The 27,689-nt window shown below is 44.4% G+C and overlaps 1 protein-coding gene, 1 long non-coding RNA gene and 1 other non-coding gene across 3 annotated transcripts; 2 read left to right on the top strand and 1 right to left on the bottom strand.

Moving 5' to 3' along the window:
• Nucleotides 1-51: 51 nt before the first annotated feature.
• Nucleotides 52-12,884, bottom strand: Spink8 (serine peptidase inhibitor Kazal type 8 (putative)). Its single transcript, XM_052721524.1, has 5 exons — nucleotides 12,538-12,884; nucleotides 9,412-9,467; nucleotides 7,768-7,889; nucleotides 3,537-3,579; nucleotides 52-328 (listed from the first exon to the last, which is right to left on the bottom strand). The coding sequence occupies exons 1-5, from the start codon at nucleotides 12,602-12,604 to the stop codon at nucleotides 296-298; spliced, it is 321 nt and encodes a 106-aa protein (XP_052577484.1). The 5' UTR covers nucleotides 12,605-12,884; the 3' UTR covers nucleotides 52-295.
• LOC128099627 (uncharacterized) lies at nucleotides 86-27,689 on the top strand. The gene is made up of 4 exons (XR_008214560.1): nucleotides 86-189; nucleotides 2,216-2,311; nucleotides 19,363-19,454; nucleotides 25,338-27,689. It is a non-coding gene; the product is annotated as an uncharacterized LOC128099627 (long non-coding RNA).
• Nucleotides 11,345-11,417, top strand: Trnak-cuu (transfer RNA lysine (anticodon CUU)). Its single transcript has one exon. It is a non-coding gene; the product is annotated as a tRNA-Lys (tRNA).

Below are 27,689 nucleotides of genomic sequence, written 5' to 3'. Positions count from 1 at the left end.
GAAGGGAAAAAAAAGGTTCTTATTAACTGAGAAAATATTTACCAGTCAAGCTATGCTGAGAATCATTTATTGAAGAAACAAATCAATGAATTTGATCCAAGTATCTTCTACTACCAGGATGCACTTCTCAAGGAGCTATTCTTTTTTTTCTTCCAAACATTGGAGATCGAACCTAAGGCTTCATACATGGTAAGCAAGTACTCTACCAAGAACTCCAGCCCCTGTCCCCCAAATTGGGTATCTTTGAAGATTCAGCCATCATGCTTCACTTGGCTATCTGAGGATCCAGTAACTTTTATTCCTGTTCAGACTCATCCAGGGAGTAAATCTGTAAGAGAAATATTTGCTTAGAGAATTGAAGTCAGTGCAATGAAGAGATAAACTACTGCAATGTCCATACCCACAATCCAGTAGGAGGGATGCTGACCCCTGAACTGATGCTGACGAGACATTCTGATTTCATTGAAGGATGAAAAGACAGCAGAGTAGAGGTGGGCAGAGCAGAGAGCACAGGGTGTGGGTGCCTGTGCTTCTGGAGACTTGGAGCCTCTCAGAACTCCACTCCAGCAGAGCAGATGGGAGGTATTAGATTAGAGGGATGTGACCCACGGGGTAGGCCAAGGGCTGTATGAAGAGCAGAACGGGAAACGGACCCCCATATTCTCAGTTCTCAGCTCAGAGGGTTTGAGACAAATCACATGGCCTCTCCAGACCTCTGCTTATTTGAATATGAGATGTAGCTGGGAAGTGTGCTTTTAAAGTGCCTGTGAGAGAGCTGGGGGAGGGGATAACAGTAAACAGTGTGATACTAGGCAGGAAGAAGGGCTGGGGAAAGGTGTAAGAACCAGCCCTCCTCCCGTTTATGATATAGATAAAAAATATATGCAAGTCTCTGGGGAAGAACTGCCATCCATCCATCCATCCATCCATCCATCCATCCATCCATCCATCCATCCATTCTCTTTTGCTTCACACCATGATAAACACCGCCATAGACTCCTATGTCACTTCGCAAAGTGATGAGAACATTTCTTGGTCATTTTCAAGGTTGGAAATGTTGCTTTATAAGATACGTATGTACATAATTCGTTACATTGTCTAAAACATGTGAGATTTTTCTCCGCCTTGACTTTAAGTCCTCATTGACTTTAAGTCCTCATGGTTCCCAGACATTGTGAGAATCCTGACGTCTAGTCTCCCCCAGCACTGGATACTTCCGGGCCTGACTTTTTCCAGTAGCCAGTAAATTGGCATCTCATTATTGTTTCGGTTTGAACCTGTCCAGTTATTCCAGAGCATTTGCGCAGACTTCACATGTCAATCAGCTCGTGAACAAGCCCAGGTGCATATTCTCTGTCTCTGATTTTTGCTTTAGAAACAGGGTCTTACAGTGGAGGCAGGGCTGGTTCAAATCTGTAATCCTCCTGTTGCAGCCTCCCAAGTGCTAGAATTTCAGATTTGGCTTTTCTCTTCCTTCTGTTAAAAAATTCTTTGCCTATTTCTTTTGTCATTTTTTTCTGAATATTAAGAACATATTGATATTAAGAACAAGCAGAGTGTGGTAGCCCATGGCTTGAATTCCAACACTCTGAAGGCAGAGGCAGGCAGATCTCTGTGAGTTCAAGGTCAGCCTGGTCTACACAGAGAGTTCCAGGATAGCCAGGGCTACATAGTGAGACCCTATCTCAGAAACAAAAACAGACAAAACCTAAAAATCTAAGGAAAAATGAGGGAAAAAATGAATAAATAAGTAACGATGCATATTCTTGTTTTCTGCCTGAAACACGGAATGTTGGGATGATAAAATATCCCTTCAGGTTCTGCCAGCTGTTTACTAACTCATTCACAGTGTTCTGCATTTATCAAAGATCTAGTATCAGCTGAAATAATCATGGAAATAAAATATTGTCTATCACAGTTTTAGAGAAGACTATCATAGTTTTAATTTTAACTAATAATTCAGGAAAATAGATTGTTTCTCTATTAAGTCATATAATTTTTGTTTCTTGTTTTTTAGTTTTTGGAGACAGTGTTTCACTGTGTGGCTCTGGTTGTTCTGGAACGCACTCAGTAGACCAGGCTGGGCTCTGGCGAGTGCTGGGATTAAATTCATGTGACACAAGGGCCACCCCACCCCCTCCTCATGCTGAGCAAGAAGGAATTCTGGTAGCAGACAGCTTTCAGCCTTCAAAGACCATGTTATTTCACCTTGCAGATTCACTGTGTTGGATGCCCAGTAGTCCTTGCTGCGCCTTGAAATGTGTATGGATAATAACCCTGCAACTTGTTTGACCTGTCTCTAACCTCAGGGGTAAGACACCAGAATCTTCTGTTTGGTCATATCAAGCTTGTAGGTTCACGTTTCTTTTAGTTTATCATTGATTTTTTAGGCTTGGTTACATACATTTATTTTCTGTCTCTCTGTGTATTAGGCTAGCTGCATAGGCAGTATGTTGGATTTTCTTTTTCTTCTTCTTCTTTTTTTTTTTTTTTTTGGTTTTCCGAGACAGGGTTTCTCTGTGTAGTTTTGGAGCCTGTCCTGGATCTCTTTCTGTAGACCAGGCTGGCCTCGAACTCAGAGATCTGCCTGGCTCTTCTCCTGAGTGCTGGGATTAAAGGCATGTGCCACCACCGCCCGGCCCAAACCTCCCAGTTCTTTGAATCTGTATGACAGATGTATGGGCTTCTTTTTACCACTATCTCTCCCTTTATGCATTTTGACAGTTTTCTTAACTGTGGTGATATATTGTGTACTCTAATAAAATTTGCCAGAAGATCAGAGAACAGAACAAGCAACTAGATTAAACATAGAGGCCAGGCAGTGGTGGCACACGCCTTTAATCCCAGGAAGTGATGGTTGGGCTGAGAAAGGTATATAAGGCGTGAGGAGACAGGAACTAAAGACTTTTCGGCGTCCCTTTCAGCTAGAGACTTTTTAGGCTGGAGCCTTTTTGGCTGAGGAAGCTCATTCATCATTCAGCTAGAGGCCTATCAGCTGAGGCTTTTTAGGCTGAGGAGTTGGTGAGGTGAGACGTGGCAGTGGCTTGTTTCTTTGTCTCTCTATCTTTCAGCATTTACCCCAATATCTGGCACCAGGATTTTTTATTAAAAGACAGTTTAGAATTCATGTTATAGTGTTACAAATCCTTGATAACAGTGGCTGGTGAAATGTCTCAGGAATAAGAGAAAATGCTGAACAAATGTGAGGACCTGGGTTTGAAGTCCCAGTACCAATTAAAAACCTGGGCATGGCAGTGAGTCCCTGTAAGTGGCACTGGGGAACTGAGGTAGGTGGATCCTCAGAGGGAGATATCCTGTCTCAAGGCAACAGGGCAGAAAGCAATAAAGAAGTCACACAAAAAGATACCTGGCAGCCTGCTCTGGGCTCCACATGTACACTCAAGTGTGCACATACCCAAATACTCATGCATAAACCACACACACATACAACTCACACTCATAAATCCTTGAAAATGGGCTGTTAAATACATGTGATTTACTTTTTAAAAGGAAAGAATAAAAGTGACTTTACTTACACATTCTCCATCATGCATTTTAATTATGGTTCTGCTTTCGTATCTGGAAGAAATTATATTATGGAATGATTATTTTTGTTCTATTGTATGCCATAAACCATCACCAACTCTTTCTTGGTAGTCTTAGGCAAAGTCAAGAAAGAAATATTTTGTTAATAACAGTGAATTTATATATATATATATATATAATGTATTCATTTTATTTTGTGTATATATGTGTTTTGCCTGCATGCATGTCTGTTTACCCACGGAGGTCAGAAGAGGGTGAGTTTGGACACAGCCTACATTCTAGTTCCAGGGGACCCAGTGACCTCTTCTGGCTTCCATAGGTACCTGTATTTATGTGTCATGCTCGTGTGTGTACGTGCATGTGCATACATGCACTTGCACGCTCATGTGCACTTGCACAAACACACACACACAATTAGAAATAGAACAATCTTAAGAAAATACCATGAACACATATATCAATTAGATAACCTAGATAACACTGAGAATTTCATGGAAATACAATTATCTAAACTGACTGATAAAGAAATAAAACATCTCGGCAGACCTCCAAGTACAGACATTAAATCTGTGATCAAAAACCTCCCAACTGGCCGGGCCGTGGTGGCACACGCCTTTAATCCCAGCACTCGGGAGGCAGAGCCAGGCGGATCTCTGTGAGTTCGAGGCCAGCCTGGGCTACCAAGTGAGTTCCAGGAAAGGCACAAAGCTACACAGAGAAACCCTGTCTCGAAAAACCAAAAAAAAAAAAAACCTCCCAACTGGTCTTGTTCAGGCAACCATACTGCTGAGAAACAAGATCTGCATGATGGCCACACCAGTCACTGTGCCTGCATGGGCAGGGGAGATCTCACAAGGCCCCACCCCTAGATGATGACCTACAGCCAATGGCTGCTGAGAGGATGAGGATCCGTTTTTTGCAGGAGGAAGCCCCTCTTAGGTTATCCCACCTCAAGTGGTCAGCCCTAAACACAAGTACACATAAGCAAACATAAATGAACTCAGGAGGGTGTGTGTGTGTGTGTGTGTGTGTGTGTGTGTGTGTGTGTGTGTGTGTGTGTTTACATGCAACAATAATAATTAAATCGAGAGGGATTGGGAAGGGGACACAAAGGAGTTAGAAAAGAGGGAAGGGTGGGAATGATGTAAATATGGTACTAATGTATAAAATTCTCAAAAACAAAAAAGTTAAGTTAAAAAAAAACCCTAAAGAACCAAAACTCTCTAACATCGTTGGTGAGATAGATGTAAACCCACCTGCTCCCAAGGTGACAACCTGAGTTCATTCTCAGAACTTATAAATGTGAAGGAGAGAGTCAATTCCTACAAGTTGACTTCTGGCCTCCATGTGTGCACTGTGACATGTACAAGTCTCCCTTCCCCAAATAAATAAAATGTGATTTTTTTAAATGAAAGGATTCTAGACAGAAACTTGAATTCATACACAGAAAATCAAGTGTAGTGGTTCATACTTGTAATCGTAGCCCTCAGGAGGCTGAGCCAGGAGGTTGAGTCTGAGGCCAGACTGGGCTATAGCAAGTCTGAGGTCAGCTTACAATTGTTTTTTTAATGAGACCCTGTCTCAACTGAAACAGACAAACTAGAATCTATGTGAAGAAACAGAGAGCCAGTAGTGGACAGCTCCTATGAAGCTAGAAAAGACAATGAAATGTACTTTTTACTTGTACATCTTTTTCTCCTGATTCAAAAACAAACAGCAATAGTAATGCCTGTGTTAACTGGTATACAATAGTAATGCCTGCGTTAACCTGGTGTACAATAGTAATGCCTGCGTTAACCTGGTATACAATAGCTATGCCTGCGTTAACCTGGTGTACAGTAGTAATGCCTGTGTTAACCTGGTATACAATAGTTATGCCTGCGTTAACTGGTGTACAGTAGTAATGCCTGTGTTAACCTACTGTACAATAGTTATGCCTGTGTTAACCTGGTGTACAGTAGTTATGTCTGTGTTAACTGGTGTACAATAGTTATGCCTGTGTTAACCTGGTGTACAATAGTTATGCCTGCGTTAACCTGGTGTACAATAGTTATGCCTGCGTTAACCTGGTGTACAATAGTTATGCCTGCGTTAACCTGGTGTACAATAGTTATGCCTGTGTTAACCTGGTGTACAATAGTTATGCCTGTGTTAACCTGGTGTACAATAGTTATGCCTGCGTTAACCTGGTGTACAATAGTTATGCCTGTGTTAACCTGGTGTACAATAGTTATGCCTGTGTTAACCTGGTGTACAATGGGTAAAGGTATAATTTGTATGGCAGTGACTGCTCGAAGAAGGAGGGAATATATACCATCTTCCCTTCCCTTCCCTATACAGCTTTGGCTGGCCTAGAGCTCACTATGTAGACCAGGCTGGCTTCCAGCTCACAGAGATCTGCCTACCTCTGCCTCCCTTGTGCTGGGATCATGGATATGCACTATAATTATCTTTTAATTGTTGGGGGTGTTGAATACAGGGCCTCACATATACCGAGGAAGAGTTCAACCACTGAGCTATATCCACAGATCAAGCAAAAAATTTTATTTGTTTATTTAGTGTTTATGTAGATAGGTGTGTGTGATATATGTGTGTGCTGTCTACACATGTGTATGTGCAGGGACCTGCTACTGTGTGTCCATGTAGAGCCAGAGGAGGAGATAGCCTGCTCTATATCATTTTGCCTTATTCCCTTGGGATAGGGTCTCTCACTGATCCTAGAGCTTGGCTGGTGCTGAAAAGCCCCAGTGGTCCCCTGCCTCTGCCCCTCAACAGCACTGGTACTGCATGTAGCCTTGTTTGGCTTCCTTGTGTGGATATTGGGAATCTGAACTCTGATGGTCATGCTGGGCCCACAAACATTTTTCCCCACGGAGCCATTTCCTCAAGCCCTAATTCTTTTTAATACAGTAAAAGTGAGTTTGTATACAACAACATCTCTTGTGGTGCTGTGGGTCCACACTGCCCTGTAACTGGCAGTTATCTGTGCCAGTCATTGAGACTGACATACAAATTGACTTCACAACTCTTTTGTGGGCTCTTAGTGTAAGTTTTAGTATTTATACAACCAAGAGCACCAAACAGCTGATTCCTATTTGGCCAAGCATCTGTCTTCTGACCAAGAAGATTATTCTTTTTCTTAAAGAAGACTATCATGAAGGATGGATGTTTGACCCAGTCTCATGTCATTCCTCTTTTCTCTCAAGATACTGGAGACCAGGCGGTGGTGGTACACACCTTTAATTCCAGCACTTAGGAGGCAGAAAGCAGGCAGATCTCTGAATTCAAGGCCAGCTGATCTACAGAGTGAGTTCTAGGATAGCCAGGGCTGTACAGAAAAACCCTGTGTTTGAAAACAAAAAACGGACATTGGCTTAACTGGGGAGTAGTACACAAGTTGTGGATTTCCTCCCTCGAGAAAGCAGCTTCTAGCCAGGAAGTCCCCACTTGTTTGTCCATTCTTTAATGCAGACTTCTGTGCCATGGACCAGAGAGTCGGGCATTTTGTACAGATGTTGTCAAAACCTAAATGTCACGGGCCCCAAACTGAAACACTGACAGGAGAACATTTAAAAAGTTGTTTTGGGGAATAATATTCATTCAAAGACCAATAAACCATGAGTTGGGAAAACTTACCCAGCTTTCTCCTCTTCTTCCCACTCTCCTCCTCTTCCTCCACCTTTTCCTCCTCCTCTTCCTCCTCTTCGCCCGTCTCCCTTCTTCCTCCCCTCCCTTAAAAAGCGTTTTAATTATATTGTATATTCGTGTGTTTGCTTGTGTATATGCATGGTCACGTGTGTGCTGTGACATATGTGTGGAGGTCAGAGGACAACTTTTGGAATGTAGGGCTGTCCTTCCACCGTGGATCAAAGTCAGGTCCTCAGGCTTGGTGTCGAGTGCCTTTACCTGCTGAGCCGTCTCCCCAGCCTACCTCCTCATCGGGCTGTTCTTTGGCCCGATGAGCCAACTGGGCTGTGGTTACATGGTCTGAATGCTGTGCCTACTTGCTGCTGAGTTCCCTCCACTTGGTGGTCCTCCGCACCCAACACCGCACTCTGACCTCTGTGGCGTCCTGTTTCTGCATTGCTGGAACAGGATCCCACTCAACTTTGAGGAGCAGGAGAGAAAAGGGAAGAAATGGAGAAGCAGGTAGTGGAGGGGTGTCTATGGGAAGATCTAATGGAAGTCGGCTGAGGCAGGGATAATAAAACGGAGACTTACAGAATTCTGGAGCAGAGATGGCACTCGCCGTGGTAGGTGACATGGTCACTGGCACATATAGGCTCACTGGGATTATGGTAGGAAACGAACCAGCAATTCCTTACGTTCTCCTTGCACAAATCCTGGAGTGAGACACAGAGCACGGCTTCCATCCCTCTCTCCAGGTCCTTTGGCCATTGTTACTGGTAGCAGGGATGGGGATGGACTAAGGAACACCAGGCCAGGAGCTTAGAGAATAGGCCTCAGATGCTCCACCTTTCTACCGGTCCTTACCATGATACCTACCTCACTGTAACAGATGTTCTGTGCATTCCCCAACCTCCCACCCGTTCCTTATTAGGAAGAAGTCTCTGTTCCTCAGACCACAAAGCATGATTATTATGGTACAGAGATCAAAAACTGGCCAATGTCTTTCCAAGCAGACATTTCTGGAGCTGGAGAGATGGCGCAGCACTGGCTGCTCTTCTAGAGGAACAGAGTTTGGGTCCCAGCTCCCACATGAGATGGCTCACAACTGCCTGTAACTCCAGCTCCAGGCTATCCAATTCTTCTGGCTTCCATGGGTACCTGTACACATGTGGCATACATCTATATAGACACAAATAAATTAAAATAAAATTTTAAGAAAAAAAAGAAAGGAATTTCTTTTTTTCTTTTCCTTTTCTTCCTTTTTCTTTTTTGGTTTTTCGAGACAGGGTTTCTCTGTGTAGTTTTGGTTCCTGTCCTGGAACTCGCTTTGTAGACCAGGCTGGACTCAAACTCACAGAGAACCTCCCACCTGTGCATCCTCAGTGCTGGGACTAATAGTGTAGGCCACCATGCCTGGAAAAATTGGAATTGCTTATGAGCATTGGTGAGTGACCTACAATCTGTACTGCCTAACATGGCAGTGTGCTTGAACTTACCACAACAAGGTAAAGATGCAGGACTGACAAAGAGTGCATCATGGGGTTCGGAGTGAGGGTGGCACACATGTGTCCTGGATATCACCATGGAAAAGATGTTCACATCATAGTGGGACTAACCTGAATTTTGTTTTTGTTTTTCGAGACAGGGTTTTTCTGTGTAGCCTTGGCTGTCCTGGAATTAGCTCTGTAAACTAGGCTAGCCTTGAAGTCAGAGATCTGCCTGCCTCTGCCTCCTAAGAACCGGGTTTAAAGGCATACATCGGGACTGGAGAGATGGCTCAGAGGTTAAGAGCACTAACTGCTCTTCCAGAGGACCGGGGTTCAATTCCCAGCATGGTGGCTCACAACCAATGAGATCTGGTGCCCTCTTCTGGCCTGCAGGCATAGATGCAGACAGAACACTGTATATATAATAAATAAATAAATAAATCTTAAAAAAAATTTAAAATAAAAAAATAAAGGCATACACCACCACAATCTGCCTGGGATCAACCTGAATTTGAACCATAACTTCCTCATACATTTAGTGGTGGCTATCACAGGAGGCTTGCATATTGGAGTAGTGTATAGGAAGAGCCCCCAGGGGCAACCAAATGAGTTGCATACACTCTGGGACTCTCTTATGATGGTGGTGCTCCCAGGCCAGTCCCTCCTGCTCCCCACCTCCCAGGGACCTGGAAGGGAAGCTGGCTCTTTCTCCACTCCTGTTCTGGGGAACCTGGGAAGTGGAACCCACCTTTGTCTCTTGGAAGAGTTCTTCCGTCATGTGACTGGCCATAGGAAGAGGGAAATCTGGAAGACAAAAGCATGCACATGGGAGAGTATTGCCCTGTCTGTGTCCTCAGAGGAAAAAACTAGGTGAAGGAGGCCCTCCTTGTCATTCAAGAGCACCCCATCCCATCATCAGAGCCCAGCATTCTCCTTTAACACAAGCTGGCCTCTACAGGAATGAAGAGAAGTAGGAAGCTCTACAGGAATGAAGTGAAGTAGAGACCTGGCCATCCCCTTCATAGGGGAAGTTATTTAACTTCCAAAAGCCTTAGTTTTTTTTGTCATTTTTAAAATTATTTTTTAAAATTGGTACATACTCATTTTATGCAGTACTGGGTTTCATAAAGACATTTTTACATACTCTTTGAGGCTGGACAGATGGCTCAGCAGTTAAAAGTATTTATTATTCTGGCAAAAGATCAAGGTTCAGTTCTTAGCTCCCACAGGGTGGTTTATAACCATAACTCCAGTTCTGACACCTTTTTCTGGCCTCTGAATGCAGTGCTCGAACATAGTGCACATATGAAAGCAGAGCACAGCCAGGCCAGTTCCCAAACCTGGTGCCATACACACGTGCAGTCAAAACACTCATGCACATACAATAAATCTTAATTTTTTTTTTTTTTTTTTGGTTTTTCGAGACAGGGTTTCTCTGTGTAGTTTTGGTGCCTTCCTGGAACTCACTCTGTAGCCCAGGCTGGCCTCGAGCTCACAGAGATCCGCCTGGCTCTGCCTCCCGAGTGCTGGGATTAAAGGTGTGCGCCATCACCGCCCGGCATTAAATAAATCTTAAAGGGAAGTTTTTTGACAGTATCCCTCCCTATCCCTCCATCCTCTCCCTTTTCTTCTCTCCCCTGACAGCTAGTCACTTTTGTTTTGGGTGGCCTTCCCTGCCTCCTCCTCCTTTCTTCAGAGTCTCATGTAGTCTAGGCTGGCTTTGGGCTTGCTGTATAGTCCAGGGTGACCTTGAACTCCTGAGCCTGCTGTCTCCACCCCCTGAGTGCTAGTATTGTAGATACTATGCTTGTTCATGGGGCGCTAGGGATGGAGCCCAGGGCTTCGTGCATGCTGGGCAAGCACAGTACCAACTGAGCCACCCTCAACCACCCTGCCACTTGTATTTTCTTTAGTTGTTTAAGAAAATACATTTTAAGTTATAAATTATCTGTAATACTAATACTGAAATGCCTTAAAAAGATGCTGAGTTTCACTAGCTTACATACTCATTCCAAAGCATCTTTGTATTGTGGGATAATCTTTTTGTATACTGTGAAGATGTATCTTTGCCAAAGCACCTACTGATTGGTTTAATAAAGAGCAGATTCGGAACAAGTAAGACCTACAGAATAGGAGAGAAGTAAAAGCCACGTGGTAGAATGTAGGTCAATAGAAACAGGTTCATTTGAGTTATAAGGATTGGTTGGGGGCTAGAGAGATGGCTCAGTGGTTAAGAGCACTGACTGCTCTTCCAGAGGTCCTGAGTTCAATTCCCAGCAACCACATGGTGGCTCACTGCCACTTGTGATGAGATCTGGTTCCCTCTTCTGGCCTGCAGGGACACATGTATACATAATAAATAAATAAATCTTAAAAAAAAAAAAAGAATTTGTTGGAAACAAGCCTAAGCTAACAACCAAACTTTCATAATGAATAATAAGTCTTCATATCATTATTTGCAGGCTGGTGGTCCCACAAAGGAAGGTTCGACTATATCTCTGCAGTCATATGGTGCCCACATGGCAAGAATCCGTTAAAAAACCATTGGTGGCTTCACAGGCCAGGGGTTACAGGCCTCAGGCCCAGCTGAGCTGCACTCGACCGTAGCTACTAGTGGCTACATGCAGCTGGAGCTGCTTGTGGCCAGATTGCCAACACATGTGGTTGGAGCTGGAGCTAAGGCCCAGCTAGCTCAGTCGGTAGAGCATGGGACTCTTAATCCCATGGGCATGGGTTCATGCCCCATGTTGGGCACCAAATGTAAATGAATTTCTAAACAGTCTTATTAAATAAGAAACACAGAGCAAAATACAGAGTTAAAGCCAAAGAGATCAGAGCAAGAGCCACCTAGCTTTAACTTACCAGCAGCAGACAGGGTCACTCCTTCTTTGGGTGGCAGAGTGGGACTCAGTTAATGTTTGACCCATGCAGCATGACAGTAGTCAGGCTGCTTCTGGACCCTGAGTAGTAGGGGCTGGGTTATACTACTGCCCTGCCTTCTGGTCTTCCTGCTTAGGGCCTGTTACCTACAGAGCCCAAGGATTGAAACATCCATCAGAAGGAAACAAGGTAGGATGCCCATGGGTAGTGCATTCAGTAGCAGAGGGGGTGAGGACTGAGTGAAAAGTGAGGATATGTGGAAATGTACCCAGTTTCCTTCAGATTACATTGGATACAGAGGGAGAGGAGATATTCAAGACATGAATAATAGTTTTCAGCTTTTTACAAAGCTTTTAAAGGTGTGAACCTTGTGGGGGGAAGTTCAATGTGAGAGACAGTAGCTATGGAAAATATGAGACTAAAGATGAACTGGGGAGTCTAAACGGGAAAAGAATATGTAGGGGTCCTCAGCTCTACAATTAACTGTGAATGCCACTTTTGCTAAAAATGGTCTATCATTAGCCAGAAGATCAGAATCTCCTTCTCCAGAGCCTACTGAAGTTCTTCTTGGGTTTGAGATAGGTACAGATACAAACCGAAAATCAATGCTTCCTAGGACTGAATATCCTTTTGATAACCTAGTATTGTGGAAAAGTCAGTGGCTCTGGATTTAAAAGGCTGGGATTCAACTTCCGGTTTTGATACTTAGCAACACTGTGTGAATCCTTTCTTTCTCTGGTTTTCAGCTTCATCTGTAACGTGAGGAATCAATGATCAAATGAATCTAGATGGTGTCTGGGGACGAGGCTCCATGGTACAACACTTGTCCAGTATGCACAAGGCTCTAGGCTCAATCTCCAGCACTGCAAATGAATGAATGAATGACACTGCAAATGAATGAATGAATGACTCTCTATGACACTGGCACCTCTAATTTTTCCATAGATTAGATCTATTGCAGTAAATATGGATAGAGTAAGAACTTGTAACTTACCAACTGCAAAGGAAGTCCACACTGAGACCGTTAGGACAAGGAGGGCCATTGAGAAGGTCACCTTCATGGTGGCAAGATCTGTGGAAGGAAGCACAGTTGTTTGGTGACAGCAACAAGGAAAGTGGGCCTGACTTTGCTCTCCAGTTTGTGGTGGTTTCAGCTGTGGAAGAAGACACTCCTGACTGAAGCAATCTGAAGACAGTGTCAGTGAATGTTATCAGCTCTATCCTGGAGGAGAGCGGCTTCTCTGCCTCCCCTGGTCCTCCAGTGTAGAGAACAGCAGCTGTCTCCCCGTTCTCTTAGGGAGAGAGGCCTTCTGCATCCTAATAAGTAGCTGCAGAATCAGTGTCGCTGCAGTAGCAACCACAGGGACAAGAGTCATAAGCTGTTCTACTCAGTAGCTTTTCTTTAGTCACAGAATCAGGACGTCCAGTGTCATACAGATGACATCAGCCTGTGTGTCAGAAAAGCAGACCTCCCTGGTCCCCACCTCACCAATTGCTTGCCAAGAACTTTCCATGTAACCCCTGCATAAGACCAAACCACAGAAGCCAAAAAAGCAAGGTTAGTACATTTAGAGACTTTCTCCTAACTATGGACTTTGATGGATAGGTCTTTGTTTTAGTTTTGACCTGTGGTACTGTCAATGTGCTGAGTTTTACAGCTTGAACAGTACTTCCATCATTGAGACAGTTGTGCTAAGGTCTCAGGTCTACTAAGTCTGGGGCCCTGTTACAGTGATTTAGATAAGAATGGCCCCCAAAGGCTCATATATTTGAATGCTTAGTCATCAGGGAATGGCATTACTTGAGAAGGATTAAGGTGTGGCCCTGTTGGAGTAGGTGTGGTTTTGTTGGAGGAAGTGTGTCACTGAGCATTCAAAAGCCCAAGTCAGGCCCAATATTGCTCTCTTCCTGCTGCCTGCAGATCCCAATGTAGAACTCTCAGCTGCTTCTCCAGCACCATGTGCTGTGGGATATTTGTTTAAATTGTGTGAAGTTGTGTCATTGTGATTTTTAATAAATTTAATAAAAAGCTGAAGGGCCAACAGCTAGGCAGGAGAGGTCAGGCAGGACTTCTGGACAGAGAGGAACTTAGAGGGTTAGAATCTAGGCGTGAGGGACACGCCAACGAGCCATGGAGCAAGTCAGACGTACAGAATGGAAGAGAGGTAAAAGTCACATGGCAGAATGTAGCTTAATAGAAGCAGGTTAATTTAAGTTATAAGAGCTAGCTGGGCCGGACGGTGGTGGCGCACACCTTTAACCTAGCACTCGGGAGGCAGAGCCAGGAAGATCTCTGTGAGTTCAAGGCCAGCCTGGTCTACAGAGTGAGATCCAGGAAAGGCACAAAAGCTACACAGAGAAACCCTGTCTCGAAAAACCACAAAAAAAAAAAAAAAAAAAAAAAAAAAAAAAAAAAGAGCTAGCTGGGAACAAGCCTAAGCTAAGGGTCAGACTTTCATAATTAATAATATGTCTCCATATCATTACTTGGGTGTGGCAGTCAACAAGAAATTACTACTACAACCATGTCTGCCTGTGTGCCCCCATGCTCCCTGCCATGATGAAAATGCACTAAACCTCTGAACCCGTAAGCAAGCCTGCAGGGAACCATGGAGTTGGCCTGGCCTAGCTGCCTTGGGAAGCATGCGTCATAGGTTTTTTAGGTTAGAGTCCATGACTGCAGGGGCACAATGTGCCTCCTGAGAGACCGATGCACTCCCTCAGGCAGTGAAGCATTCAGGCCACTTTGTGTTTCTTGGTATGCTCCCTTCGTAGTCAAGGAAGCATGGAAACTTGACAGGACAGTTGGTTTTAAACATTAATCTTGTCTACCCTGTGTGACTTGCAAACTTCACTGAATTCTGGCAACTACAACTATACTGATCCTGGCAATTGCCATAATATTCTGTTTCAGAAAAAGGTATAAAAGCTGATTGCTCCCCCTCCAGCCTCTCCTGATTTCATTCCTTATGGCCATATCAGGTGACGCTGGCCCAGTAAATAAGCATGGATGCTTACACAAGTCCCAGTTAGATGCTTTCTCTTAAGAGTTGCCTTGGTCAGCCGGGCAGTGGTGGCGCACGCCTTTAATCCCAGCACTCGGGAGGCAGAGGCAGGCGGACTCTGTGAGTTTGAGGCCAGCCTGGTCTACAAAGCGAGTTCCAGGAAAGGTGTTAAGCTACACAGAGAAACCCTGTCTCGAAAAAAAAAAAATAGAGTTGCCTTGGTCATAGTGTCTCTTCACAGCAATAGAACCAAGATAGTGTTCTTAGGAATATTTTCACGAGCCGGCATAACTATAGTTCAGTAGCCCAGTACAAAATATGGCTACGGAACCTCTCCTTAGCCTGGTTTTGTCATTCACCCCCTTTTTATGTACCCCAAATCACAGCTAAGCCATTCCTACAGCTTTTTGTTCATTTGTTTGCTTTGAGACAGGGTCTCCTCACTTTGTATACCAGGCTAACCTTGAACTCACTTTGTAGTTCAGGCTGATAATCCTCCTGCCTCAGTATGAGATTACAGACATGTATCCAATTTCCATGTCTCCTTTCATTGGCTTTTTCCTTACCTCCCCTCAATTTATCTGATCAAATTCTTTAAGCCCAACTCCGTGTGTGTGAGCACAGGTCTGTGTTTTATGTTTTCTGTCGTTGTAGACACGCTTTGTGTAGTGCTTCTGTAAAAGTGGCAAAACACCAAGAAGCTTTTTTTTGGTTTTGTTTTTTTCATTCTCAACAGTGCCTTTAGAGGACATGGGCAGGGTAGGTGTCTAGGGGAGGAGCCCACTAGTTTCTCTTTTAGTATCATGTTGGCTACAAAGAATGCCAGTGATTTCAGGGAAGAGAAATTCTAAAGAATGGGGAAGACTGTTACTGGCATTCAGACCACGGTCTGATTGTAACCAGTTGTAGAAGCAGCTCCTGTTGCATCGAGAGGCACAAAGGGTGACAAGCCACCTCCTTCTATCCAAATGGATTGCCACATGTCATTTAATAAATAAACACATCTTGCCAGGAACCTGTGGCAATGGAGTTCTAATACAGCATGGAGTTTTCTCCAGAGCAGTGGCTTCCTAGGAACAGTGTGCCTGCTGTCACTGTAAAGCAGGACCGCTGTCACCATAGCACATCTGCAGGAAATGCCTTCCAGAATGGTGATGAAAACTGGGTCCCCATCTCTCAGTCCCCACAAAAGGGGGAAAGGGGCCCCAAATCATGTCAGCAGTGGGAATGCCAGCATTGGACAACAGAAATGTCAACGCCATGTCATGTGGAGTAAGGGTAGCGGGATTTCAGCAGACTTCATGGGAGAGAAGTTACGTTCTTATGGAGCCCATTTCTGAGGAGAATTCCTAGTGTTCTGAAGCCCATTTTGTAGCAGGGAAGAGGAGGCTGAAACTGTTTTGAGTCCCCATTTACTGTTAAGTGAGCAGGTCACACCAGCCCAGAGGGAAAGAAATGTGGAGACAGCTGCCTTAGAGCAAAGGCCCAGCTATCTGGAGCATGAGAACAAGGGCTCAGACACAGCTCCTAAACACGGGAAAGGACTTTCAGACACGTGGCTTATGGCTAATGCGCCACTGTGCCCAAGAATGACTTTTTAAACATAAGAAATAAAACTATATATGTCTCACTGTTTAACAAAGAAAGAAGATGAGCCAAAGTTACTAAGATACCAGTAATAATGGGTAATAATATTTGTGAAATGAAGGAGAAAGTGCCAAGAGCTTTTCAACAAACTGTTTTAAAGTTACAATTACTTCTTGGGTATGACCTGTAAGTCAACAGATGGTAAGAAAAGAAAAGGACAGAATCCCAGACGCTCACTGCCATACTCTTTCTATTTTTGTTTTTTCGAGACAGGGTTTCTCTGTGTGGCTTTTGGAGCCTGTCCTGGAACTCACTTTGTAGACCAGGCTGGACTTGAACTCACAGAGATCCACCTGGCTCTGCCTCCTGAGTGCTGGGATTAAAAGCGTGCGCTGCCACCACCGCCCGGCCCACTGTCTTACTCTTAAACTTCGATAATGTATTGCTCTGGTGTTAATAGTTAGTTAATGACCAATGAAATTCCCCGAATGAAAACCGGAGAGTTGGTAGTGAAAGCTCACTTGCACTATTGAGGTGGTTATATGCTATTCTTTGTCTACAGCACATTTTGCTGTTCCCTTCATCCTACACACTTTCCAGACAAATGATCTAGCTGGGTAATTTCAGCCCAAGACTTCCCCTGAATAAAACTATATAGTAAAACACTCTTTCATCCCCCTGAATAAAACTATATAACGAAACACTCTTTCATTCTACAAAAGTTACCAGTTGGTCAGTCCACGTTACCTGCTGTGACTCCCGCAGCTGTTCTGAGAAGCTGACTGGCAGAGATTCCAGGTGATAAGGAAATAGCAGGGCTGGCAGGAGGTAGGTGTTGTCACAGAGGACAGTTCCCAGCACTGGAAGACAGTGAGCTTTGAAGTTCAAAAGTATAAATACAAGCCAGGGATGTAGTGATGCATGCCTTTGGTCTCAGCACTCAAGCAAGAGGCAGGCAGAGCTCTGGGAGTTCGAGGCCAGCCTAGTCTACATAGTGAGTTCCAGGACAACCCGGACTACATATTATATACATTTCAGCTTCCCGGGGGTAGAATACGTTGTCCACTGCCACTTTGAAATCTCCTCCTCTTGCCAAGTTTGCTATCACTTTAGAAATAGGCCTTACTTAATTTTTAAGTTTGTTTTTTGAGATAAACAGGGTCTCCTGTGGCTGGCTTTGAATGCTAAAGATAACCTTGACCCTCCTGCCTCTACCTTCTAAGTACTAGGATTACAGCTGTACACTACCATGCCACACTGATTGATTGACTGATTTTATTTGTTTGAGTTAATTTTTTTTTCTTTTTTTTTTTTTTGGTTTTTTCAAGACAGGGTTTCACTGTGTAGCTTTGCACCTTTCCTGGAACTCGCTTTGGAGACCAGGCTGGCCTCAAACTCACAGAGATCCACTGCCTCAGCCTCCCGAGTGCTGGGATTAAAGGCGTGCACCACCACGGCCCGGCTTTGAGTTAATTTTAAGCCAGGCAGTGATGGCACATGCCTTTAAACACATCACTTGAGAGGCAGAGGCAGGTGGATCTCTGTGAGTTCAAGGCCAGCTTGGTCTACAGAGCAAGTTCCAGGACAGCCAAGGCTACACAAAGAAATCCTATATGGAAAAACAAAAAAATAATAATAATTAATTTTATTTTTATGTGTGTATCTGCCACATATTTGTAGATACCTGTGGAGGCCAGAAGAAGGCATTGGATCCCCTGGAGCTGGAGTTACTGGTGGTTGTGAGCTAGGAATTGGGTGCTAGGAACTGAACTTGTGTCCTCTGGAAGAGCAGGAAGCTCCCCAACTGCTGAGTCACCTCTCTGGCCCTGGTTTTAGTTTTTTGAGACAAGGTCTCCCTCTGTAGCCCAAGCCTCACCTTGTAGCTGAAATTCTATTCTCCTGCTTCTGCCTCTCAATGACTGGGAATACAGGAGTGAGTTACCATTCAGGATGGCTTCAGATAATTAAACACCATATTAATTACCATCCACACATAGAGAGTTAATTTTTTTTTGTTTTTGTTTTTGTTTTTCGAGACAGGGTTTCTCTGTGTAGCTTTGCGCCTTTCCTGGAACTCAATTTGTAGACCAGGCTGGCCTCGAACTCACAGAGATCCGCCTGCCTCTGCCTCCCGAGTACTGGGATTAAAGGCGTGCGCCACTACTGCCTGGCGAGAGTTAATTATTTTATTCAGAGTCAAAACATACTCCTCTTTTGGGGGAGATTTTGAGACAGGGTCTGATTCAGCCCAGCCTGGCCTGGAGCTTGTACATTTTCCTTATTGAAGCATTTACTTACAACATTTCTATAATAGCCTAACAGAATCTTTGTGTGTGCACACGTGTATATGTGTGTAGATGCGTGTGTGGGGGTAGGTGCACACAAGGGCAAGCTTATAAATGGATGCCTCAGTTGTTATTCCTCAGACACTATCCATCTTGTTTTGGTTTAAAGATTTTTTTTTTAATTTTATATGTATGAGTGTTTTGTCTGCATGTACAGGCAAATAGTATCCATGGATGCCAGAAAAGGGCATTGGATTCCCTGGAGCTGAGCTACAACCTGATGTGAGCTGCCATGTGGGTGCTGGGTACCAACTCTGGTCCATTGCAAGAGTAGCAAGTGTTTCTTAATAACTGAGCTATCCCTTCGCCCACTCTGCCCCCACCCCATTATCTTGTGTTTTGAGAAAATGTCTTCACTGGCCTGGAGCTTGCCAAGTAGAACAGCCTGGCTGGCCATCCAGATCTAGGAATCTGCCTTCCTAGTGCTAGGATAGCAAATGCATATATAAATTTAGTTAGTTAGTTAGATCTGGGAGCTGCAGAGATTGCTCAGCTTTTAAGAACACTCCTTGCTCTTGTAGAGGACCTGGATTTAGTTTCCAGCATGGTGGCTCACAACCCTTCATAACTCCAGCTCCAGGGCATCCTATGTTCTCCTCTGGCCTCTGTGAGCACATGGCACACATGTGGTACACAGACATCCATGTGAACAAATGCTCATAAAATAAAAACAGGCTGGCGGTGGTGGTGCATGCCTTTAATCCCAGCACTTGGGAGGCAAATGCAAGAGGATCTCTGTGAGTTCGAGGCCTGCCTGATTTACAGAGTGAGTTCCAGGGCAGCCAAGACTACACAGAGAAACCCTGTTTTGAAAAACAAAACTAATAATAATAATTATGATGATGATGATAATAATAATAATATCATCTTTTTTTTTTTAAGTTAGTCCTGGACTGTCATGATGATTCAGAGGGTAGAGGTGTTCATCTTGTAAGCCTGGTGACCTGAGTTCAATGTCAAGAATCCACATCAAGGTAGGAGGAGAGAACTGACTCCACAAAGTTGTCCTTTGAACCCCATCATCTCAAACCATACACAATCTTCCTTTACACAATAGAAATAAGAAGCTAAGTTCAGCAAGAAGGCTCAGTGGATAAAGGCACTTGACACCAAGCCTGATAACGTGAGTTCAGTACCTGGGAGAGGTATCTACCATGGTGGAAGGAGAGAACTGACTCTCAGAATTGTTCTCTGACCTCCACAAGTGCACTATGACACACACATCTGACTCCCTCCCCCAAAATAAATAAATGTAATAATGAAAAACATTTCAAGTTAGATCATTTCATGTTCTCATCAATTCTCCTTTTATCTGTGTGTTCAATCAAATAGGCAAATGGAGGTCAAGGAGGAAGCACAGTGTGTCCCTGGGGGTTCTTACAGGAAAGTTATCCAGTGCGGCATGACTAGTTTTCCTATGAGTGAGATAATCAGAAAATTGCCTAGCTTATTATGGTGCAAATACCTCATAACAAAGGCAGCATGAAGAGAGAGAGTTGATGAAACTCTCTGGAACGGGCATGGCATCATGAATGTACAGCAGATATTTTTAAAAATAACATTTTATGTGATGTAAAATTATTACTCAAATTTAATGTTGTGATGAAGCAAATTATATATTAAGTTATACAATTACCAAGAATCAAGAAAATTGCTGGGCGGTGGTGGCACATGCCTTTAATCCCAGCACTTAGGAGGCAGAGGCAGGCAGATCTCCGAGTTCAATGCCAGCCTGGACTACCAGCCTAGACTACATAGTAAGTTTCAGGACAGCCAGTGCTACACAGAGAAACCCTGACCCCAAAAAACAAACAAAAAGAATCAAGAAAATCAGACCTGGGAAACTGCTTCAGTGTTATCTAGTCCAAATCATTCATTTGATACTGGAAGAAAATGAGACTCAAGTAATAGTGGCATTGGGTATCTCCATACTTGCAGGTAGCCAGGTTTCAGTTACTCACAGGAAAGAATGTCATCTATCTATCTATCTATCTATCTACCTATCTATCTATCTATCTATCTATCTATCTATCTATCTATCTATCTATCATCTATCTATCTATCTATCTATCTATCTATCATCTATCTATCTTTCTATCTATTAATCGATCGATCAATTGAGCATCATCACTTTCATTGGGGAGAGTCACCAAGAACTCTCGGGAAAGATTCTAAACCGATGTCTTAGAAACAGAACCCTGGTAGAGGCTACGTTGACTACTGTGGTGGTTTGAATGAGAACGTCCCCACAGGTCAGCTCTTTGAATACTTGGCCCCCAGTTAGTGGTGCTTTTTGTGGAGGTTTAGAAGGTGTGGTCTTGGTGGAGGAAGTATGTCACTAGGGGTAGGCTTTGAGGTTTCAAAGCCACATACCATTCCCAGTTCTTTATTTTCTCTCCTCCGGCTTATAGCTCAAGATGTGAGCCCCTCAGCTTTACACTCGGGCTTCCATGACTGCTGTTACCTGTCATGACATACTCTTATCTCCCTGGAATTATAAACCCAACCAAGCTCTTCTTCTATAAGTTGTTTATCATAGCAATAGAAACGTAACTGATACAACTACATTGTCACGACTCTTCAGGATCCGATGCTCCCAATCATGTTATCAGCCATTTTAGCAGCTGCACAGTGGTGAGATGGTTAGTGCTAACTGTGAACTCGAGAGGATCTGGAATTTCCTATGAGGCAAGCCTCCAGGCACCTGGGAAGGGTTATTTGGATTTGGTTAGCCTCTGGGCACCGCTTTGAGGGATTATCTTGATTGGGTCCATTGAGGTGGGAAGACCCTTCTAAAGAGGGCAACACCATGCCCTGGGCTTGAAGGGTCCTACTGAATAAAACGGAGGCTGTGCACCAGCATTGTCTCTTTCTGCTTCCTGACTACAGATGTGGTGGGACTAGATGTGCTGAGCTCCTGCTACCATGACTGTCCTCTTGTGGGATATTTTGATTGTACTGACACTCCCAAGATTGCCAATAAAGTTTACTTTGAATCAGAGGGAGGAGCTAGGTACTATCTGACCAAAATTAGCCATAGAGGTTTTGGAGGACAGAGGACATATAGAGAGACACAGAAAGTAGTAGGGAGGGGTTTAGAAAGATTCTCAGCCTTTTTGGATTGAGGAAGGAGAGAGAGAGGAGGTCACTGATCACTTTAACTGTCGCTTCTCTGATCATTCAGGTTCTTGCCCCGATATCTTACTCCTGAGTTTTTATTGATAGAGAATAATTAGATAAACTCGTCACTTCCCTACTGTGATGGACTGTGCCTGGAACTGTGGGGCAGAATCAACATGTCTTCAGGTTGCTTGTGTCAGGGTATTTGAAGTATGTGTATGTGTATATGTGGGGTATGTTCATGTGTGTAAATATGCCCACAAAGTCAAGAAGAGAGCATTGGGTCTCCTGGAATTGGAGGTACAGGTAGCTGTGAGCTGCCTGGTATGGGTACTGGGAACCCGGCTCCTTTATCTTCTGTCTGTTGAAGTGTGTGTTAAGTATTTTTAATTGAGTTATTTCTCTTTTTTTTTTTTTTGGTTTTTCGAGACAGGGTTTCTCTGTGTAGCTTTGCGCCTTTCCTGGATCTCGCGCTGTAGACCAGGCTGGCCTCGAACTCACAGAGATCCGCCTGGCTCTGCCTCCCGAGTGCTGGGATTAAAGGCGTGCGCCACCACCGCCCGGCGAGTTATTTCTCTTTTTATTTCTTTTTTTTTTTTTTGGTTTTTCGAGACAGGGTTTCTCTGTGTAGCTTTGTGCCTTTCCTGGGACTCACTTGGTAGCCCAGGCTGGCCTCGAACTCACAGAGATCCACCTGGCTCTGCCTCCCGAGTGCTGGGATTAAAGGTGTGAGCCACCACCGCCCGGCTTATTTCTTATTTTTTAAGTTCAACTTTTTTTCTTTGTAATAACTACAGATTCTCATGTAGTTATTACAGTTATAAGTAACAACACACAACCCCCTATATGCTTTACCGTGTTTCCCCAATGGAAGCATCCAGCAAACAAGTACAACATTACAACCAAGAAATTGAATGCGTAGAGTCAGCAGTATAACAGTTCCCCCACCCCACCCTGCTTTTTTGAGACAGTTTCACCATGTAACCCTGGCTAGCTTGGAACTTGCTAAATAGACCAGGCTGGCCTTGAACTCAGAGACCCACCTGCCACTGCCTCCCAAGTGCTGGGATAAAAGGTGTACCACCGCAGCCAGCTAGCATTTCCATCTTCACAAGCATGCTCACCTCCTAACTCACTGTTGGGACAGTGGATTAACAGTGACAGTCTGTGTGTAAGTGATGAGGAACAGCTAAGCTCTGGGTTACAACTTTGGGGTACTTTCCAGCCCTGGAAAGCAGATAGCCTCAGCAGAGGATCTAACTCAACTTTCTGGGTAGAATTATGGTTTCACTGAGGGATAAATTTCCCTAAAAGTATGGTTCCATGTACTTTCTTTTTTTAAAGATTTATTTATTTATTATATATACAGTGTAATGTCTGCATGTATCCCTGCAGGCCAGAAGAGGGCCCCAGATCTATTACAGATGGTTGTGAGCCACCATGTGGTTGCTGGGAATTGAACTCAGGACCTCTAGAAGAACAGCCAGTGCTCTTAATGGCTGAGCCATCTCTCCAGCCCCTCCATGTACTTTCTTACAGATCTTTGATACTCAGACATTTGAGATATAAACATGGAATTAGACACATGCACAAAAGTGGTATGTAGCACAGTTGGACAGTTGATGAGAGAGGAAGAGATTCATTCAGTGGTATAGCTACTAGCAAACATACCACCACCCATGTCTTTCTCTGGCTCTCCAAACAGCCATAATGGAACTTACTGGGTCACAAAAACAAAACAAAACAACAACAACAAAAAAAGCATAAACTGGGTGGTGGTGGCACATGCCTTTAATCCCAGCCCTTGGGAGACAGAGTCAGGTGGATCTCTGTGAGTTCGAGGCCAGCCTAGTCACAGAGCAAGTTCCAGGACAGCTAAGGCTACACTGAGAAACCCTGTCTCGGAAAACAAAACAGAAAGCCATGAAAGTAGAAGGGGGCTAATTGGGAAAAGGAAAGAGATTAATGGGCATGGGGGGAGGACAAGAGGGAGGGGAGGGGAGTAGGATTGAAGTGTATGTGCATTTTAAAGTGTGTAATGGAGCTGACAAGGAGAAGTAGATAAAGATCACTTCCCCCCTCCTATCAATGTTTGTTAAAACAGAGAAATGTTTATTGTGTCTCAGGCTTGGCGGCAAATGTCTTTACCAATGAGCCATCTCAACAGCCACTATTAACATTTTAAAAGTGAAAAGAAAGAGGAATTTAAATTCTTATTATGATACCACAAGGTCACTTGCTCAACCATGTTCATAGCAGCATTATTCATAATAGCCAGAACCTGGAAACAGCCTAGATGCCCCTCAACCGAAGAATGGATAAGGAAAATGTGGTACATTTACACAATGGGTTATTACTCTGCAGTAAAAAACAATGACATCATGAAATTTGCAGGCAAATGGATGGAACTAGAAAGACTCACCCTGAGTAACCCAGACCCAGATCCAGAAAGACAAACACGGTATGTAGGTATGTACTCACTTTTTTTTTATGGAGCTGAGGATCGAACCCAGGGCCTTGCACTTGCTAGGCAAGCACTCTACCACTGAGCTAAATCCCCAACCCCTGTACTCACTCTTAAATGGATATTAGACACAAAACAAAGGATAACCAGGCCACAATCCACAACCCCAGAGAAGTTAGGTGAAAAGCAGAACCCTAAGAGGGACACACATGGAGGGCCCCAGGAAGGGACAATAGTTAAGATCTCCTGGGTAAACTGGGGTGGGGGTGGTAGAAGGGAAGGGATGGGGGATGGGAACAGGAGGGACTAAGATGGCCGAGTGGAGGGAGGGACAGAGAGGGAGAGCAATGAAAGAGATATTTTGGTAAAGGGAACCATTATGGGGTTAGGGAGAAACCTGGTGCTGGGAAAATTCCCAGGAATCCACAAGGATGACCCCAGCTAAGAGTCCTAGCAATAATGGAGAGGGTGCCTGAATTTACCATCCCCTATAATCAGAGTAGTGAACTGTCATCATAGAACCCACATCCAGGAACTGATGGAAGCAGATGCAGTGATCCACAACCAAGCATGGTCTGAGCTCCTAGACTCCAGTTGAAGAGAGGGAGGAGGGATCACAGGAACAAGTGAGGTCAAGATCATGATGGGAAAAAACCACAGAGACAGCTGACCCAAGCTGGTGGGAGCCCAGGGACTCTGGCCTGTCAGCTGGGGAACATGCATGGGACCGAACTAGGTGAATGTGGGTGACAGTTAAATGGCTAGATCTGTTTGGGGAGCCCCTGGCAGTGGGATCAGGACTTATCCCGGGTATATGAAATGGCTGTTCGGAACACATTCCCTAGGGTGGGATACTTTGTTCAGCCTTGACACAGGGGGAGGGGCTTGGTCCTGCCTCAACTTAGTAGGCCAGACTTTGTTGACTCCCCGAGGGAGGCCTTACCCTCTCTGAGGAGTAGATGGGGTGGGATGGGGAAGGTGGGGGGTGAGGTGGGCGAAGGGGAGGGAGGGGTAAACTGACCTGGGATTGGTATGTAAAATGAAAAAAAAGTTTTTTAAAATTAAAAAAAAAAATCGTAATATGCCTTTTGGCACCCATTTGTCTTGACCAGATCACCAGATAGCTTCCTGCACCATTTGTGGTATCTTAGGACCATGTCATTTTCAGAATAGAGGGTCAGAGTTGAGATTCCTCCAGGTTATACTGTGATGTGCCAGAGAACAAAATGATCAGAGCTGTAGAAGGGTCAATGTGAGTGGCCTTCTTTTCCAGGAAAATGGAAATTGCTTTTGATCCTCTCTTCTGCTCTGATGGACAAGAACACATTCTTCCAATAAATAACTGGTGGCGAAGAACTCACCTGCTCCTGAAGATGGACACACGTGCACAGCGGCCACCAGGGACAGCCACAGGTCAGGTCGTGCCAGCTGACTCTCCCCTGCTGTGATCTGCGTCAGACACAGGATGCGATGGACATAGTGACCCCAATGAAGCATGGCTGCTTTACAATGCTTTGATCCTTCAAGTCAGTGTTTGGCCTACTCCACAGGCAATCTACCATTCATCTGCCACTGCCTTGCGCATCTGTATAAGTTTACATCATAGACCAGGAATGATGAAGTGAGTTCACAGGACCACTGACCTACATAAGATGGACTTGGGCCATTTTTCCTCAGGTCTCGGTGTTTCCTAGTTTATTATGAAAGCTTATTATAACTGACTTGTTTTTTTTTTTTATCACCATGTCACCAGAAGGAGCTCACTGTCTAAATCCAACTGCACTCCAAAGGTCTAGGATTATTCTTTTCTCCAGTGGATAGTCCCATAGGTTCCACTGGACAAAGACTAAGGGATAAATATTTTCTATATTTGCAAAGGTCCGTTCTCAAAAACATCCAAATAATGGGCTGTGTGTAAGACCTGTGTGTAATCCATATCAAAATTGTCCGGAGGATCACGATTTTCTACTTGGTGGCTGACATGAGTACTTTATACCCCTGTTCTTTGTGGCTTCTGGCTGTAGGTCATAAATGTTATTATCATCATCACCTGCGTAGTGTCTCTCCTGGGAACAGCAAGGCCTGTTTGCCATTGACATGAATCCTTGTAGCTCAAGGCCTCCAAGTTGCAAAGACAGCCTTGTTTCTGGTTTCAGCAACTGCACCTCTCTCGCTTTGGACAGTGAAATGTTACCTCCAGGCCCCTGTTAGATAGAATTCCATCATCTCACTGGTACCCAGGGAGCTTAGTTTCTTAGTAGCTCTCTTGCCCTCATTTGAAGACACATTAGATGACAGCCCTCTCAAGGATGCTCCACTCACTTTCAGAGTACATTCTGTGTTGCCTTGTGACAGGTGTGGCTGTGATCTCTCTGGGAACATGATGGGCTAGCAGGGACTCACGTTCAGTTCTTATAGGCTTTGCTGAAATGTCTGACCCTCTGCATTAACCACAGCATCTCCACATCATTCGCTATGGCAACTCATGTCTCATCTCCAAAGAGCCCTGTCTTAGGGTTTCTATTACTGTGAAGAGACACTATGGGACACGGCAAGTCCCATAAAGGAAAACCTTTAATTGAGGCGGCAACTTACAGTTTCAGAGGTTTAGTCCATTATCATCATGGGGGGAACATGGAGGCTGGGGCTGGGAGTATGGCAGGATGCAGGCAGACTCGGTGCTGGAGAATTCTACATCTTGATCCAAAGTCTCACTGGGAGTGGCTTGAGTGTGTATGAGACCTCAAAGGCCACCTCCACAGTGACACACTTCCTCCAACAAGGCCACACCTCCTAATAGTGACACTCCCTTTGGGGGCCCATTTTCTTTCAGAACCCCACAAGCCTCATAGCCACAGTTAAGGATGAATATCTTGTGTCTTTGTGGGATGTTAAATCCCAAGTCATTATGAACACTTCTGTCCTCAACCTTGAGTCCACAGAAGGTAACAAGTCTCAGTCCGCTTCTGGACTTGTTCCTTCAGTTCCCAGCAATACAGACTAGACATACCACGTGACTCATCTGCTCGCTCACTTCTTTCCTTTCCTAACAGTAGCTTTACTCCTTCTCTGCTGAGATATGAGCCTGATTACTACTGGTCTGGAGATACCACATGGAGAGACAGGGTGGAACCTGCAATGAAGCAGCCACTTAAGGAGAGAAGATATTGAGCCAGGCAGTGATGGCGCACACCTTTAATCCCAGCACTCAGGAGGCAGAGGCAGGAGGATTTCTTTGTTAGAGGCTAGCCTGGGCTACAGAGTGAGTTCCAGGACACCCAGGGCTACACAGAGAAACCTTGTCTCAAAAAAACTGAGGGGGAGAGTAGGGAGAGAGAGAAGAGAGAGAGAGAAAGGCACATACACACACACACACAGGTTCGTAGACTGTTCTCATCTAGCAAAAGTAAGGAGAGTTTTGAAGGAATCTGGGCAGTTCATGGGTCTTGGGAAAAACAGTATACACCTGCTTCCCTGGTGTGTCTTTCATCGTGAGCAGAGAAGATACACAAGGTCTGCACATTCAGTATCCTGTTAACTCTCCACATCTTCAAATCAAATCCCGAAAACCCAATCAACTTCTTGTAAATATCAATTTGCAATGAAGGGATAGAATTTTCCACAG

The sequence above is a fragment of the Peromyscus californicus genome, unplaced genomic scaffold (genome assembly GCF_007827085.1).
Source record: "Peromyscus californicus insignis strain IS unplaced genomic scaffold, ASM782708v3 Scaffold_11__1_contigs__length_118956290, whole genome shotgun sequence".
Taxonomy (NCBI): Eukaryota; Metazoa; Chordata; class Mammalia; order Rodentia; family Cricetidae; genus Peromyscus; species Peromyscus californicus.
This window is presented reverse-complemented; position numbering and strand designations above follow the sequence as displayed.